Source organism: Mobula hypostoma, chromosome 15 (genome assembly GCF_963921235.1).
Source record: "Mobula hypostoma chromosome 15, sMobHyp1.1, whole genome shotgun sequence".
Classification (NCBI taxonomy): Eukaryota; Metazoa; Chordata; class Chondrichthyes; order Myliobatiformes; family Myliobatidae; genus Mobula; species Mobula hypostoma.
The window spans coordinates 72,333,707-72,352,897 of NC_086111.1; the positions used below are offsets into that span (position 1 = coordinate 72,333,707).

The 19,191-nt window shown below is 43.4% G+C and overlaps 1 protein-coding gene across 2 annotated transcripts in view; it reads left to right on the plus strand.

Moving 5' to 3' along the window:
- eefsec (eukaryotic elongation factor, selenocysteine-tRNA-specific) overlaps positions 1 to 19,191 on the plus strand; it is a 496,741-nt gene that overhangs the window by 255,770 nt on the left and 221,780 nt on the right. For both annotated transcript variants that reach the window (XM_063068244.1, XM_063068243.1), the window contains exon 5: positions 6,353 to 6,982. In XM_063068244.1, the coding sequence (XP_062924314.1) occupies positions 6,353 to 6,982 (630 nt within the window). The remainder of the gene's footprint in view (positions 1 to 6,352; positions 6,983 to 19,191) is intronic.

A 19,191-nucleotide genomic window follows, 5' to 3' on the forward strand; every position in this document is an offset into this window, starting at 1 on the left:
TGACGAAGGGTGTCGGCCCGCAACGTCGACTGTACCTCTTCCTATAGATGCTGCCTGGCCTGCTGCGTTCACCAGCATTTTTTCTGTGTGTTGCTTGAATTTCCAGCATCTGCAGATTTCCTCGTGGATGCATTTCACTGTACGTTTCGCAGTATACGTGATAAATAAATCTATATCATGAATATTGGTGAAGTTTTCAAATTACTCCTTTCCCACTCATCCATTCACACTAAGTTTCAAACGAATTCATGCACAAGGTTGTGTAGCCCATTAACTAAACTTGCCAGACGTCATGGAGCATTGAGACTATTTATCACACAGTACACAATCTTCAAATTAATGTTTGTTTTCTCTTTATGACTCATTGCCTGACCCCTAAGTAACAGAAGAGAGTTACCTGACTGTTCCTCCATCTACAGAACAAGGTAATGGAGAAATAGCTCTTTTAATTCCTCATCAAGGTCAACTGCACTCACACACAGTTTTGTTTTTACTTTCTGCATTTTGAACTGTTCCGCTAGATAATACTTTAATATGTTAAGTGGTGTTCTGACGGACTGCTGTAAATCCCCTGTGGTAAACATTAGACCAAAAAGCATATGAGCAGAATTAGGCCAATCAGCCCATTGAGTCTGCTCCGACATTTCATCATAGCTGGTTTATCATCCTTCCCAACACCATTCTCCTGCCTTCTCCCTTTGTTGCTCTTATCAATCAAGAAACTTATCAACCTCTGCTTTAAATATACCCAATGACTTGGCCCCCACAGCCATCCATGACAATGAATTCCACAGATTCACCACCCTCAGGATGAAAAAATTCCTCTACATCCTTCCCCCTCATATTTGTGTTCCAGTAATCCTATGCAATTTTAAAGTTATACTATACAGTTTATACATTCTTTGATACTTTATTCGGTACATCTGTACATCTGCTCATTAATGTAAGTATCTAATCAACCTATCATGTGGCATCAACTCATTGTATAAAGGCATGCAGACATGGTCAAGAACAGCACACACAAAATGCTGGAGGAACTCAGCAGGCCAGGCAGTATTGATGAAAAAAGCACAATCGATGTTTCGGGCCGAAATCTTTCAGCAGGACTGGAGAAATAAAGCCTTTTTCCATAGATGCTGCCTGGCCTGCTGATTTTCTCCAGCATTTTGTGTGTGTTGCTCGGATTTCCAGCATCTGCAGATTTTCCCTTGTTTGAGACATGGTCAAGAGGTTCAGTTGTTGTTCAAACCAAACATCAGGATGGGGAAGAAATGTGATCTAAGTGACTTTGACCATGGAATGGTTGTTGGTGCCAGGCTGGGTGGTTTGTGTATCTCAGAAACTGCTGAAATCCTGGGATTTTCATGCACAACACTCTCCAGAGTTTACAGAGATGATACGATAAATAAAAAACTTTCAAAGCAGCAATTCTGTGGGTAAAATCGCCTTGTTAGTGAGAGAATGGCCAAGCTGGTTCAAGCTGACAGGAGGGCGACAATAACTCAAATAACCACACACTACAACAGTGGTGTGCGGAAGAGCATCTCTGAATGAACAATATGTCGAACCTTAAAGTGGGTGGGCTACAGCAGGAGAAGACCACAAACATACACTTAGTGGCCACTTAATTAGGTACTCTTACTCACTCTTCCTTCAGTTAGTCCTGACGAAGGGTCTCAGCCTGAAACGTCGACTGCTTCTCTTCCTAGAGATGCTGCCTGGCCTGCTGCGTTCACCAGCAACTTTGATGTGTGTTGCTTTAATTAGGTACAGGATGCATCTAATAAAGTGGCCACTGTGTATATATTTAGAGTGTCTAGCAATTTAATATGACAATAATTTAAAGCATTCTATATCTTTTACCAAATATATCTTAAAGATTAGCTTTATTGGTACATTGAAATATGGAAACACACAGTGAAATATGTTGTTTGATTGAACAAGCAGTACAGTCCAAGGATATGCTGGGAACAATCTGCAAGTGTCACCATGCTTCCGGTGCCAACATAGCATGCTAGTAACTCAGTAACCCCAACTCATATGTTTTTGGACCATGGGAGGAAACCAGAGCACCTGGAGGAAACCCACGTGGTCCCACGGAGAACATACAAACTACTTACAGACAGCAGTGGGAATTGAGCCCCGGTGATCAGTGATCACAAGCTCAGTAAAGCATTACGCTATCTGCTCATCTGGAAAGGAAGCCAAAATAAGAAGGAGTACAAACTGGCAGGTGATAGTTGGGACCAGGTGAGGGAGTAAACTTAGGTTACCATGACGTGTTGGGCCGAAGGGCCTGTTTCTGGTCTCTGTATCTGTAAAAGTCGATATATTAGAGAAAGTATCAGGCATATGGTTTCTTGCATAACTACGGTTATCCAGTAATGCCAAGGTGCAATATACCTGCAAGTGCTCTTTTCTCTAAGTCCTCTATTGTTCTTATTGATTAATTGATTGATAAATAAAACTGCACAGAGCAGGCTCTCCAGCCCAAAGTGCCACACCACCCAACGACCCCTACTTAACACAAACCTAATCACAGGGCAATTTACAATGACCATTGTAGAAGGAAACTCAGCTGGTTCAAGGGGAGACCATTCAAAATCCTTACAGACAGCGCCGGAATTGAACTCAAAATTCTGGAACGCCCCAAGCTGTGCTTGTGTCGCACTAACCTCTACGCTACTGACATGTGCTTTGATAATAAATTTACTTTGAAGTAGTGTCCGTAATGATTTTTCCCACCTGCTTCTTCATGCTGAATGCATTCAAATCCTACAGTGGTGGTAGACTGCAGCCAGTGACTTTTTCTGCTGACCTGGCTATTCACCGTAGTTTTCATATAGAGTGAATTCCAGTTAATTTGGACACCTCAGAACCAGTACATTTTGGCCCAATTAAGCAGCTGTTCCAATTAGTTAAAGTTTCATGGAGGTAGTTAAAAAGGCATTAAAAACAAACTGTCATTTAATTGAGTAACAAATTATGTATTGAAATGAAATACAGAACAAAGTAGAACATTACCAATTCTACTACAATACTATATAACTGTGTGTTAGTTCCTACTTGTTATCAACGGATGAATCTCAAGGTTGTATAATGTATACATACTTTGATAATAAATATACTTTAACCTTTGAACTTTAAATTCATCCAGTGCACACAGCCATGTTCTTTTGACTGACTAAATGAACAAACTCTGCACAGACACCTAATGTAGATGATGCACTGCCTTCGTAGAATGCTTTTGAAGATTGCATCCTTCAAATCTTCATTTTCATTGTAACATTCAGGATGATTGCTGATACTTTCAAATTCTTCACAGTTTCTAACGCTTTTGAAGTAGTGAAATAATTTTCATTCCCAGCCATTTCTGGCATCTCCAAACCTGAATGCTTGAAGCTGAAGTGAGCGAAACAGTTCTGAGTTGTCTTATTGCTTATTTTTCACCACTATTGGTGACAACAGTCATTGCTTTTTGAACACAAACGCATGCAACTGACGCTATTTAAAATCTGTTCACTCAAAGCACAGTGCAGTGTCTAATGTTCACACACGTGAACAGATCTGATGCTAATTAGGAATTGTTCAGCAACAGTCTCCTGTCCCAATTAAGCGGCATAGTGTCCCAAGTGGCTGGTGGGGTGGAGATACGTCTCTTCCAAGGGAGGTGTAAGGTGCTGCTTTTCTCTGCTAGCCTACAGGTCACCCTCGGGCAAGGTGTAGCACCTGCTTTGACCTCCGATCAGGGTCTCGTGAAGCCATGGGAGCAGGTGATGAATGGTCATATGAGCTGCTGGTGCGTATCACAAGTCCTGGTTATGCAACCACTGACGCCAGGCTGACAATCTCTGAAGAGTATTGACAGTGGCTGGGATCACCCGTCTTTAAAATTTGCCAACAGCAATCATGGTCATGGAAAGACCATGATCACAGATGTCATATGATATGGCATGTAATGACAAACAAGTGTCACATTTTAATTCCACATCCCATTCCCATTCTGACATGTCTATCCACGGCCTCCTCTACTGTAAAGATGAAGCCACACTCAAGTTGGAGGAACAACACCTTATATTCTGTCTGGGTAGCCTCCAACCTGATGGCATGAATATCGACTCCTCTAACTTCTGCTAATGCCCCACCTCCCCCTCGTACCCCATCCGTTATTTATATATATACACATATTCTTTTTCTCTCTCTCCTTTTTCTCCCTCTGTCCCTCTGACTATACCCTTTGCCCATCCTCTGGGTTTTTCCCCCCTCCTCCTTTTCTTTCTCCCTGGGCCTCCTGTCCCATGATCCTCTCATATCCCTTTTGCCAATCACCTGTCCGGCTCTTGGCTCCATCCCTCCCCCTCCTGTCTTCTCCTATCATTTTGGATCTCCCCCTCCCCCTCCAACTTTCAAATCCCTTACTCACTCTTCCTTCAGTTAGTCCTGACGAAGGGTCTCGGCCTGAAACGTGGACTGTACCTCCTCCTAGAGATGCTGCCTGGTCTGCTGTGTTCACCAGCAACTTTGATGTGTGTTGCTTGTGTTAAGAGAATCCAGGCTATTTTCATGATTACATAAAAGTTGCTGGTGAATGCAGCAGGCTAGGCAGCATCTCTAGGAAGAGGTACAGTCGACATTTCAGGCCGAGACCCTTCGTCAGGACTAACTGAAGGAAGAGTGAGTAAGGGATTTGAAAGTTGAAGGGGGAGGGGGAGATCTAAAATGATAGGAGAAGACAGGAGGGGGAGGGATGGAGCCAAGAGCTGGACAGGTGATTGGCAAAAGGGATACGAGAGGATCATGGGACAGGAGGTCCGGGAAGAAAGGCAAGGGGGGGGACCCAGAGGATGGGCAAGGGGTATATTCAGAGAGACAGAGGGAGAAAAAGGAGAGCGAGAGAAAGAATGTGTGTATAAAAATAAGTAACAGATGGGGTACGAGGGGGAGGTGGGGCATTAGCGGAAGTTAGAGAAGTCGATGTTCATGCCATCAGGTTGGAGGCTACCCAGACGGAATATAAGGTATTGTTCCTCCAACCTGAGTGTGGCTTCATCTTTACAGTAGAGGAGGCCGTGGATAGACATGTCAGAATGGGAATGGGATGTGGAATTAAAATGTGTGGCCACTGGGAGATCCCGCTTTCTCTGGCGGACAGAGCGTAGGTGTTCAGCAAAGCGGATTAGTTTTTGTTCTTTAGGAATTGTCCCAAATAAGCGGCTGTCCTGTTTAACCGATGGCCCGATTAACCGGAATCCACTGTATTGTGAGAGAATGCTGCACGATAATTTATTGACACTTTCAACTTCCCATTTAGTGCAGATTTTGTTTTTATAAGGCAGATTGTTTCTTTTTACAATTTCCAGTGGAAGTCTTTTCAATAACTGTAAATGCTTCTGCCTCTGTCTGACCTTTGTCATGAGTTTACGAATACAGATTTCCTTGTCCTGTCATATCCTGTATTACAGTGGCAGAGACAGGCGAGATGTGGCATTTGATTTCAAAGCCCGCAGTAATAACATGAGAGTTCTAAAAAGGGTCATCTTTTTTATCAGAAGCCAAGGATCCAGTATTTGTATAATATTCATCATAGCAGAGCATGTAAATTGCTTTTGTGTTGCGGTATACTGAGAATAAGCATGCATAATTTATATCCCACAGTGATCTAGGTTCTTCTTGTGATAATATTTCGTCAGGATGTAAGCTTCTCTGACTCTCTGTCTCTCTTTTTTTTGTTTTTTTTTAATCCCCTTGTCACTACTTTATACTCTCAGTGGCCACTTTATTAGGTTCTTTCTGTACCTAATAAAGTGGCCACTGAGTGGATATTCACGGTCTCCTGCTGGCATAGCCCATCCACTTCCAGGTTTGAACTGGAATATGCTCAGAGATACTCTTCTACCCAACTCTACTGTATTGTGTGGTTATTTCAGTTACTGTGGCCTTCCTGTTAGCTTGAATTGGTCTGGCCATTCGCCTCTGACCTGTCTCATTAACAAGGTGTTTCCACCCACAGAGCTGAATGGTTTATTATTTTAGCATCCTTTGTAAGCTCCCGAATATTGTTGTGTGTGAAAACCCCAGGAAATGAGCAGTTTCTGAGATACTCAAGCCACCTTGTCTGGCTTCAACGATCATTCCACCATCAAAGTCTTTTAGATTACACTTCTTACCATTCTGATGTTTGGTCAGAACAACAGTTAAGACTCTCGACGACGTCCGCGTGCATTTATGCATTGATTTGCAGCCACATGATTGGCTGATTAGATATTTGCATTCACGAGCAGGTATACCTAATAAGGTGGCCACTGAGTGTACACTAATTGCTTCTTCTTCTTGATATTTGTCTCTTACACAGATCACCCGTAAGGTCAAGTCCATACAAATGTTCCGTAAGCCGGTGAACGCCGCCATTCAAGGTGACCGGGTAGGAATCTGCGTCACCCAATTTGACCCCAAGCAGCTTGAACGCGGCCTGGTCTGTTCCCCTGAGTCCCTCTGCACCCTCTACGCTGCTGTTATTTCTGTGAAGAAGATCCCATATTTCAAAGGACCAGTCCACACCAAGGCCAAGTTCCACATCACTGTTGGCCATGAGACCGTCATGAGCAGGGTAATGTTCTTCAGCCGGGCTCCAGAGGATTTTGATGCTGAGCCTGTGATGGATTGTTTTGACTTTGACAAGGAATACCTTTATCAGGAAGAATACTTGTCGCCTGGCAAAGACAGCGGTATCGATGGCCAGACTGAGGGAGCCCAAGCCCCCAGGCAGCAGTGGGCCCTGCTCGAGTTTGAGAAGCCTGTCACCTGTCCCAGGCTGTGCCTAGTGATCGGCTCCAAGCTTGACATTGACATCCATACTAATACCTGCAGGCTCGCATTTCATGGGGTCTTGCTGGAAGGCTTTGAGGAGAAAAACTATGCCGAGGTATCACTGCCCAAGCTGAAGGTCTTCAAGTCAAAGTATAAAGAAGGACAAGTGGAAAGGGTAAGCACATCTGACCCATCTTCACCACATCTTTAGAAACATTACTATTTCCCATTTGTTTTAATGAAGCAATAAGCAGAAAACCTAAAAGCATAGGCACAAGACACTTCAGATAATCAAATCTAGAGCATGAAAATGAGCTGTTGGAGGGACATCTGTGGAGGGAAATGGATAGGCGATGTTTTGGGTCAATGAAGGGATGAAGGATCTCGATCCGAAATGTGAACAGTCCATTTCCTCTGATAGATGCTGCCTGACCCACTAAGTTCCTTGTTTTTCAACTGAAGAAACTTGAATAGATTTTAAAATAGAACATGGAGGCAGATTCTTCAGTCTAACTGGTCTTTGCCAACCAAGGTTCCCATCTAAGCTAGTCCTATTTGTCTGCAAATCCCTTTAAACCTTTCCTGTCCATGAACCTGTCTAAATACCTTTTAAATGTTGCTAATGTACCTGCCCCAATTACTTCCTCTGGCAGCTTGTTCCATATACTGACTAATTTCTGAGTGAAAAAGTTGCCCCTCCCATTCCTCATCCAAAATAATGGATTCTAATATATTCCCAACTCTTGAAGGCAGGCAAACTGGCTGATGATTTCCTTTCTACTACCTCCCTCCTTTCTTAAAGAGTGGTGTGACATTTGCATTTTTCCAGTCCTCCAGAACCATTCCAGAAACTAGTGATTCTTGAAAAACCATTTCTAATGTCTTCAGCTACCTCTTTCAGAACCCTGGGGTGTAGTCCATCTGGTCCAGGTGACTTATCTACCTTCAGAATCAGAGTCAGGTTTAATATCACTGGTATATGTCGTGAATGTTGTTTACTTTAAGGCAGCAGTACAAAGAATACAAAAAAAATACTGAATTACTTTAAGTATATATTTGTATATTAATAGTTAAATTGAGATAAGCAGTGCAAAAAACAAATTTTAAAAAGTAGTGAGGTAGTGTTCATGGGTTCATGTCCATTTAGAAATCAGATGGCAGAGGGGAAGAAGATGTTCCTGAATCACTGAGTGTGTACGTTTGGGCTTCTGTACCTCCTTCCTGATGGTAACAATGAGAAGGGGGCATGTCCTGGGTCCTTGAAGCACCACTCCTTAAAGATGTCTTGGATATTACAGGGGCTCGTACCCATGAAGAAGCTGTTTAATTTTACAACTCTCTGCAGCTTGCTATGATCCTGTGCAGTAGCACTTCCCCTCCCATACCAGATGGTGATGCAACCAGTTAGAATGGTCTCCACAGTACATCTGTAGAAGTTTTTGAGTGTTTAGGTGACAAACCAATATTCTTCAAACTCCTAATGAAATATAGCCGCTGTCTGCATCTATATGTTGGGACCAGATTAGACCCTCCGAGATATTGACACCCAGGAACTTGACATTTCGGCCTCCAATGCACCTTCCCCTTTGTAACAGCAACTACACTCACTTCTGCTCCCTGACACACTTGAATTTCTGGCATACTGCCAATGTCTGCAGAGTAAAGACTGACACAAGATATTTATTAAGTTCGTCTGCCATTTCTTTGTTCCCCATTGCTACCTCTCCTGCATCAGTTTCCAGCAGTCCGATACTTACGCTTGCCTCTTTTACTCTTTATATATCGTGAGAAACTTTTGGTATCCTACCTGATATTTCAATGTATTTCATATTTCATCTTTTCTCTCATGGTTTTTTAGTTGCCTTCTGTTGATTTTTAAAAGCTTCTCAATCCTCTAACTTAACACAAATTTTTGCTATATTGTATGCCCGCCACGATTGCCTTATCCTCCCTTTAGAATACTTCTTCATCTCTGGGATCCATCTATCCTACGCCTTCCTAATTGCTCCCGAAAACTCCAACCATTGCTGTTCTGCTGTCATCCCTGCAAGTGTTCCCTTCCAAACAATTTTGGCCATATCCTCTCTCATGCCTCTGTAATTTTCTTACTCCACTGTAATAATAATACATCTGACTTTATCTTCTCCCTCTGAAACCGCAGGGTGAATTCTATCATATTATGATCACTGCTTCCCAAATGTTCCTTTAACTTAAGCTTCCTAATCATATCTGATTCATTACACAACACCCAATCCAGTATTGCCTTTTCTCTAGTAGGCTCAACCATAAGCTACTCTAAAAAGCCATCTCATAGGCATTCTACAAATTCCCTCTCTTGGGATCTAGCACCAACCTGATTTTCCCAATCTATCTGCATTTTGAAATCCTCCATGGCTATCGCCTTTTTTATATGCCTTTTCTATTTCTCATTGAAATTTATATCCCACATCCTGGCTACTGTTCGGAGGACTGTATACAGCTCCTATCAGGGTCTTTTTACCCTTGCAGTTTCTTATCTCTACCCACAAGGATTCTACATCTTCCGATCCCTTGTCACCTCTTTCTAAGAATTTGACTTTGTTTTTTACCAACAGATGCACCCTCTCCCACCTACCTGCCTGTCCTTTCAATACAACGTGTACAGTATCTTTGGATGTTCGGCTCCCAACCTGATCAGCAATGCCCACAACATCACACCTGCTAATCTGTAACTGCACTACAAGGTCATCTACCTTATTCCGTAAACCGCATGCATTCAAATACAACATTTTCAGTCCTGTATTCATCACCTTTTTAGACTTTGCTCCCATGTTTCACTTTAACTCATTTCACTAGCTGCAGTTTTGCCCTACTATTTTCCTGTCCTTCCTCATAGTCTCACTACACACTGCATTTACTTGTATACCAATTGCCCTATCACTCCGGTCCCCATGCCTCTGCCAACTTAGTTTAAACCCTCTCCAATAGCTCTAGCAAACCAGCTGCAAGTATATTGGTCCCCCTTGGATTCAGGTGTAACCCATCCTTTTTATATAGGTCGTACTTTTCACAGAACTGATCCCAATGATCCAGAAATCTGAAACCCTGCACCACTTCCTCAGCCACTCATTGTGTTCCAGTCCTAACTAGCACGTACCACTGGGAATAACCCAGAGATGACTATATTAGAGGTCCTGTTCTCCAGCCTGTTCCCTAACTCCCTATACTCACTGTGCAGGACCTCTTCCCCATTTCTGCCTATGTCAGTGGTGGCACTGTGCCCCACAACCTCTGGCTACTCACCTTCCCTCTTGAGAATATTCTGCAGCCACTCTGAGACATCCTGGACCATAGCACCTGGGAGGCCACACACTATCCTAGCTTCTCCTTCACGGCCACAGAATCTCCTGTCCAACCCCTAACTATCAAGTCTCCTGTCACTACTTCTCTGCCTGACATTACCCTTCCCTGCTGAGCCCCAGAGCTGGCTACAGTGCCATTGGCCTTGCTGCTACTGTGTCCTGATAGTTCACCCTCCCCAGCAGTATGCAAAGGGATATTTCTGTTGCTGATGCGAATGGCCAAAGGGGAACCCTTCCTTCTCTTGGTGGTCTACTATCTGAATCCTGCTGTCTAGGTGTGACCACCTATGAAGTTCTCAGCCTCCCGGATGGTCCCGAGTGCATCTAGCTCCAGCTCCGGTTTCTTGGCCTTGTCAGTCAGGAGCTGAAGTTGCGTGCACCTCCTGCTGATATAGCTGTCTGGTAGGCTGTTAAGTACCCTGAAATCCCTCATCTCAAAGGAGGAATATTTCACTGCCTGAACTACCATTCCGCCTACACATGTTATGCCTGTAACTTTTCAAGTTTAAGTTCTAGCCTGCGCCTGTTCTCTTTCAAGCCTGCTGAGCCAAAGCCTGACCACTCTAACACTGTCCACTCACTTAATAGCCGCTCCAACAATGGCCACTCCATTCAAACCCTGCTTTTTTTATTGGCCCTTGTTAATTAACTCTGGTTACTATTAACCCAAGCAATCTTCTGCTCCACAGACAAGTCCTAACAGGCCCTGCTCACATTTTAAACTGGCGCGTAAAGTTCTATGTTCTATGTTCTAAAAGGATGTGGGTCAAGCAACATCCTACATTGAACATCTTGCAAGTACAGAGACACAGGAGAATGCAGGTACTGGAATCTGGAGCAAAACGATGACTGCTGGAGAAACTGAGTGGGTCAGGCAGCGTTAGTGGAGGGAAATAGACAGTTGACATTTCAAGTTTCATCTCCTAAGTTACAGAGAAAGGTTGAACAAGTTAGGTCTTTATTCTTTGGAGTGTAGAAGGTTGAGGGGGGACTTGATAGAGGTGTTTAAAATTATGAAGGGGATTGACAGAGTTGACGTGGATAGACTTTTTCCATTCAGAGTGGGGAAGATTCAAACAAGAGGACATGAGTTGAGAGTTAAAGGACAAAAGTTTAGGGGTAATATGAGGGGGAACTTCTTTACTCAGAGAGTGGTAGCTGTGTGGAACGAGCTTCCAGCAGAAGTGGTTGAGGCAGGTTCGATGTTGTTGTTTAAAGTTAAATTGGATAGATATATGGACAGGAAAGGAATGGAGGGTTATGGGCTGAGTGCAGGTCGGTGGGAATAGGTGAGAGTAGGAGTTCAGCACGAACTAGAAGGGCTGAGGTGGCCTGTTTCCGTGCTGTAATTGTTATATGGTTATATGGTTATAAGTTAGGAACTTTTATCTAGGTGGTGTTCCAGCACTTTTTGTGTTGGTCTTGGTATTTAGAACTGTTGTCTGAATACATTCCAAAGACGTACAGTTTATGGGTGTGGTTGGGCGGGGCAGGCTTGTTGGGTCAGAACTGTCTGTTACCACGCTGTTGCTCTAAATAAGGTCAATTTCAAGTTCAAGTTTATGGTCGTCTGCCTGTACATACATATACAGGAAAACAACCAATTGAGACACTGTTTCTCCGGACCCCGAAGCACCCATAATACATATATCATACACAGCACATAAAACTATATATTACCACAAATAAGTTAATAAATATAATTCAAAATGCATGTGAAATGTATAGCACAGGTAAACAGTGAACAGTAAACAGCTCATTGTCTTAGTGATGAGACCTCAGTGGTGGCAGGGTATTCATTAGTTCCACAGCCTGAGGGAAGAAGCTGTTACCCAGTCTGGCAGTTCTAGTCCTGATGCCCCTGTACCTCCTTCCTGATGGTAGTATATCAAAAAGATTGTGGGATTTGTGGTAGAGATCCCTAAACTTGCTTCAGGCCGCCTATATCCAACACTCTTGGTAAATGTCAGAAATGGGGGTGGGGGGTGTGAAGGGAGACCCCGGTGGACATGTCAGTGGTTTTTACTATCCTCTGTAGGATCTTGTGGACCGCTGCCTTGCTGCTTCAGTACCTGACATTGATGCAGCCAGACGGGACACTCTCGATGGAGCTCCTGTAGAAAGTTGTTAGAATAGGGATAGGGGGCCTTGCATGCATCGATCTCCTCAGAAATACAATAAAATAAATTCCCAAGCCTAGTCACATTACCACAGCTTCTAGATCTTCAGATGTTTGCACTCCTTGATGTTTGATACTGTCTTCTTGAGGGAGCACCTGTGGTGGATGCTGTCAGAGGTAGGGAGGGCTGTGCTCCCAATGGACTGGGCTGTGCCCACTACTCTCCGCTGTCTCATGAGTTCCTGTGCATTGGAATGACTCTGTATTGGTCTTGTCCAATAGCAGTGCAGATTTACATATAAGATCTGAGTGAACAGATCTTGTCAAGTAACAGATCAAAAGGGTAATACAGACAACACAACCTATGTGTGCTTAACAGATTCAAGATCCAAGATGCAAGATGTGTTATTATCTTTCTTCAGTATGTAAAGGAGAATGAAATGATTGTTGATCCGGCTACAGAGTAGCGTAATGGTTACCACAACGCTATTACACCACCAGCGACCTGGGTTCAATTCCCGCCACAGTCTGTAACAGTTTGCACATTCTGCTCGTGACTGTGTGGTGTTCCATTTTCTTCCCAAATTCCAAAGACATGGAGACGGGTTAGTGTTTTAATTGGTCACATGGGTGTAATCATCGGGCCCAAATGGCCTGTAACCATGTTGTAGTTCAAAAAAATTACTCCAGTTTTGATGCTGCATGAAAAAGCACAATAAGCATAAAAGACACAATAAATATAAATTCCTAAGATTACCTTATATACATAGACTAATTGAATGTACATAAAGTGACACTAGGTACGGGAGTGTCTTTACATGAGGTGACTCTGACAGGAGATGATAAAGTAGTGGTGGTTGGGGATGTGGAGGGGTGGGTTAGTGGGTGGAGGTGTTGATCTGCCTCACTGCTTGGGGAAGTAGCTGTCTTTGAGTCTGGTTGTCCTGGTGTGGATGCTATGTAGCCTCCTCCCTGATGGGAGTGGGACAGAAGGGGTGGGATCATTCATGATAGTGCTGCCCTTTTACTGACACCTTTCGCTATCTATCGTTCCGTATACTTCCGGGGCGCCTTGGCGCAACTCGAGTAGCAGCAGTACTCTCAATGGATACGTTTAAATATTCCCCTTTCAGCCTGACACAGCTAAAAAGCACAACTGCTTCCAAAGTCAGTACAGTCAACTAAGATGTCTTAATGCATTTAAATGAACTATCGCTGCTTAAAACCGATGGAAACAATACCATTTGTGGTCGGAAGTGCCCACGGGAGGACACCTTGGAGGAAGCACAGGTATAGATTGGGGTTACAAGTGCATTTAAGGAAACGGGGTTTTAAACTCCCTATACCAGCTATCTTGCTGGCGAACTTGCAGTCTCTGGTGAATGAAATCGATGATCTCAGAGCTAGGGTGCTGAATCAGAGGGACAATAGGACCAGGTGTGTCCTTTGTTTCATGGAATCCTGGTTAACCCCTTCCATACCTGATGCAGCGATCCAGATCGACGGGTTTACTATACACCGTCAGGATAGATCTATAGAGTCTCTCAAAAGCAGAGGTGGAGGAGTATGCCTCATGAATAACTCTTCTTAGTGCACAAATATATCAGTGCTGTCCAATTTCTACTCACCAGACCTGGAATATCTAGCAGTAAAGTGCCATCCTTTTTACCTACCATGGGAGTTCTGTGGGGTCATTTTGGTAGCAGTTTACATTCCGCCTCAGGCCAGTGTCAAGCAGGCTTTAGATGATCTGAGTAATGGGATCAACATGCACGAAACAGTGCACCCTAATACCTTCACCATCGTTTTGGGAGATTTTAACCAGGCCAGTCTGAAAATATCAGTGAGCAATTACCATCAACAGATCACTTGCAATACCAGAGGAAACAATACACTGGAGCATTGCTACAGCACCATCATGAATGCCGCCCGTGCAATTCCACGCCCTCACTTCGGGAAGTCTGATCACCTGGCTGTACTTCTACTCCCTGAGTATAGGCAGAGACTGAAGACTGCAGCACCAGCAGTGAGGACCAAGAAGGTATGGACAAGGGAAGCACAGGAGGGCCAACAGGACTGCTTTGAATTGGTGGACTAGAGTATATTCAGGGATTCATCTTCGAACCTGAAGAAGTATGCTACAGTTGTTACCAACTTCGTTAAAACCTTTGTGGTTGAGTGTGTGTCCACAAATACTAACTGTACGTTCCCAAACCAAAAGCCATGGATGAACCAGGAGGTACGTCGTCTGCTGAAGGCTGGATCTGTGGCATTCAAGTCTGGCGACCCAGGCCTGTACCAGAAAACCAGGTATGTTATGCCAAGCAACACACATCAAAGTTGCTGGTGAACACAGCAGGACAGGCAGCATCTCTAGGAAGAGGTACAGTCGACGTTTCAGGCCGAGACCCTTCGTCAGGACTAAATGGCAGTTAGTCCTGACGAAGGGTCTCGGCCCGAAATGTCGACTGTACCTCTTCCTAGAGATGCTGCCTGGCCTGCTGCATTCACCAGCAACTTTGATGTGTGTTGCTTGAATTTCCAGCATCTGCAGAATTCCTCGTGTTTATGTTATGCCGAGGCCGATTTTGAACAAGGTGAGACGACATCGGATGCACGGCAACTCTGGCAGGGTCTGCAAGACATTACTTCCTACAAAGCGAAACCAAACCCCAATAGCATGAGTGGCAGCGATGAACTACCAGATGAACTCAATGCCTTCTATGCTTGCTTTGAAAGAGAGAACGCATTTCAGGATGTATATTGTATACTTTTCTCTGACATTACATTTGACCTTTGAACCACTACAGCTGTGAAGATCCCTGATGACCCTGTGATCTCTGTCTCAGAGGCCGATGTTAGGTTGTCTTTGAAGAGAGTGAACCCTCACAAGGCGGAAGGTCCCGATGGAGTACCTGGTAAGGCTCTGAAAACCTGTGCCAACCAACTAGCAGGGGTATTCAAGGACATTTTTAACCTCTCACTGCTATGGGCGGAAGTTCCCACTTGCTTCAAAAAGGCAACAATTATACCGTACCTAAGAAGAATAACGTGGGCTGCACTAATGACTATCGCCTGGTAGCACTCACATCAACAGTGATGAAATGCTTTGAGAGGTTGGTCATGACTGGACTGAACTCCTGCCTCAGCAAGGACCTGGACCCATTACAATTTGCCTATCGCCACAGCAGACGCAATTTCAATGTCTCTCCACATGGCTTTAGACCACCTGCACATCCATGTCAGGATGCTGTTCATCGACTATAGCTCAGCATTTAATGCCATCATTCCCACAATCCTGATTGAGAAGTTGCAGAACCTGGGCCTCTGTACCTCCCTCTGTAATTGGATCCTCGACTTCCTAACTGGAAGACCACAATCTGTGCGGATTGGTGATAACATATCCTCCTTGCTGATGATCAACACTGGCGCACCTCAGGGGTGTGTGCTTAGCCCACTGCTCTACTCTCTGTATACATATGACTGTGTGGCTAGACATAGCTCAAATACTATCTGTAAATTTGCTGACGATACAACCATCGTTGGTAGAATCTCAGGTGGTGACGAGAGGGCATACAGGAGTGAGATATGCCAACTAGTGGAGTGGTGTCGCAGCAACAACCTGGCACTCAACATCAGTAAGACAAAAGAGCTGATTGTGAACTTCAGGAAGGGTAAAACGAAGGAACACATACCAATCCTCACAGAGGGATCAGAAGTGGAGAGGGTGAGCAGCTTCAAGTTCCTGGGTGTCAAGATCTCTGAGACTCTAACCTGGTCCCAACATCAATGTAGCTATAAAGAAGGCAAGACAGCGGCTATACTTTATTAGGTGTTTGAAGAGATCTGGCATGTCAACAAATACACTCAAAAACTTCTATAGTTATACCGTGGAGAGCATTCTGACAGGCTGCAAAGAAGCTGCAGAAGGTTGTAAATTTAGTCAGCTCCATCTTGGGTACTAGCCTACAAAGTACCCAGGACATCTTTAGGGAGCGGTGTCTCAGAAAGGCAGCGACCATTATTAAGGACCTCCAGCACCCAGGGCATGCCCTTTCTCACTGTTACCATCAGGTAGGAGGTACAGAAGCCTGAAGGCACACACTCAGCGATTCAGGAACAGCTTCTTCCCCTCTGCCATCCGATTACTAAATGGACATTGAAGCTTTGAACACTACCTCACTTTTTTTTAAAATACAGTGTTTCTGTTTTTGCACGTTTTTAAAAAAATCTATTCAATATATGTAATAGATTTACGTGTTTATTTATTATTGTTATTTTTTTTCTCTTTGCTAGATTATGTATTGTATTGAACTGTTGCTGCTAAGTTAACAAATTTCACGTCACATGCCGGTGATAATAAACCTGATTCTGATTCTGATTATATGTCCTTGATGGTGGGTAGGCTGACACTGCTGATGCTTTGGGCAACTTTAACTACCCGTTGTAGATTTATCCTGTCCGCTGCAGTGCAGTTTCCATACCACACAGTAATACAGCATGTTCGGATACTCCCAACTGTTCAACAGATTGTGTAGTATAGTGCACATATTTATATTTTCTTAAATTTTCAGTAACCTGATGCTGGGGTAGTTCACAAGACCTATTTTGAGTTTTGTTGTTTTCTGACCATTGGCATTATCCAAATGGTCTGTAAGCTGAAACCCATTTTGTATTTAAGAATTGTGGCAGCACTTGCATACTGACAATAACTTTATAACTCGGTCACAAGTTGCTTTTATTTGAAGTGATCCTTGTTTCTTTAATTCTTCCCTCAAAATATTTTGGATTAGATTGAACAGCTGTGGTTTGATAGAAAACACATGTGCAGCTTCAAGAACTACAAAGGAAACTTTGTGTATAAAGGGTTAAAGAAAAGAATGTCAAAAAAAAAACTAATCCTTACCACATATTGTCTTTCTTAATTGTACTGTGGCCAACATTTATGTTGTCTGGGGACATTTTCACTGCTAACCTCGGTCAGATAAAATTAGCCTTTCAGGAATATACTGACCCAGATATAACCTTACACTGGAATTCTATATGACACCCACAATATTGAGGCAGCAGTGTATAACGATTGCTGACAGAACACTGATAGAAGCTGAGCCATTAGATCCAAAGATCTAATTTCATCAAAGGCAAAGACCTCCCCACCATTGAGCATATCTACAAGAAAGCAGCATCCATCAGCAAGGATCCTCAGCATTCAGGCTATGCTCCCTTCTCACTACTACCGTCAGATAGGAGGTACAGGAGCTTTGGAACCCACACCACCAGGTTCAGGAGCAGTTATTACCACTACTGAACCAATGTGGATAAATTCAGTCACCTCAACTCTGAACTGATTCCACAACCTACAGACTCACTTTCAAGGACTCTACAACTCATGTTCTCAGTATTATTTATCTATCTGTCTGTCTATCTTGATTAAGTGTTTTTAGGTCCAGAGAAACATCATCTCATTTGACGATACATATGTATATAGCTAAATGACAATAAACCTGACCTGACTTGTATTTACGCAGTTCGTCTTCTTTTGAAGATTGGTTGTTTGTCAGTTTTTAATTCATTGATTCTAATGTGTGTCTTTGTTCTGCTCTGAATGCCTGCAAGAAAACAGGTGCATAGCAGTTAGTGTGGCTCTATTACAGCTCGGGGTATCAGAGTTCGGAGTTCAATTCCAGTTCTATCTGTAAGGAGTTTCTGAGTTCTCCCCATGACCACGTGGGTTTCCTCCGGGTGCTCTAGTTTCTCCCACAGTCCAAAGACGTAGCGGTTAATAGGTTAATGGGCCATTGTAAGTTGTCCTGTGATTAGGCTGGGTTAGCAACACACACAAAATGCTGGGGGAACTCAGTGGGCCAGGCATCATCTATGGAAAAGAGTACAGTCGCCGTTTTGGGTTGAGACCCTTCAGCAGGACCTAAATCGATGGGTTGCTGGGTGGTGCGGCTTGTTGGGCTGGAAGGGCCTGTTCTGTGCTGTATCTCTAAATAAATATACAGCTCATGGTGACATATACATACATTGATAATAAATTTACTTTGAACTTTGAACGAGGGCTTGATTCTATGGTGCAGCTCCTTTTTTAGAAGTTGCAAACCTCAAAAAAGAGCATTTTTATTTCTGAATAAAAATCCTGTTAAGTCATAAGGTAATATTATTCCCCAAGTCAGCATTGCTGAAGGAGATGATCTTGTCATTATCTCGTTGCTATTGTGGCTGCTGCATTTCCTAACTTGCAACAATAATCACATTTCTAAGCTGATTCATTTGCTATAAAGCACTTTGGGTATTCTACAGTGGTAGGAAGCCTTGTTTAACTAAAGATCTCAATGCCCACTAAATTAATTGTTTTCCTTTTAAAACAATCAAAATTCATTTTAAATTGCAACCTCATTTCCTATATGTGTGCCCCTTCAAATTCAGCTCCCCATTCTAAACAAATTGTTTCCACATCCTTCTACCTCACCCTGTAGAATATTAACTCTCCAAGTGATCACCTCCACCTCTGCTCACCTACAGGAAGGATATAAATACATTTGAAAGAGTGCAGAGGAAATTTACAAGGATGTCGCTGGGACTTCAGGACCTGAATTATAGGGAAATATTGAATAGGTTGGGATTTCATTCCCTGAAGTGCAGGAGAATGAGAGGTGATCTTATTGAGGTAATCAAAACTATGATGGGTATAGATAGCTTGTATGCATACAGGCTTTTTACACTGAGGTTGGGTGAGACCTAGAGGTCATAGGTTAATGGTGAAACATGAAATATTTAAGGGGAACTTCACTCAGAGGGTAATGCAAGTATGGAATGAGCTGCCAATGGAAGTGGCAGATGAGATATTCAAGAGAATTTTGGATCGGTGCATGGATCGATATGTGGAAGCTTCAGGTCCCACACCACCAAATTCAAGAG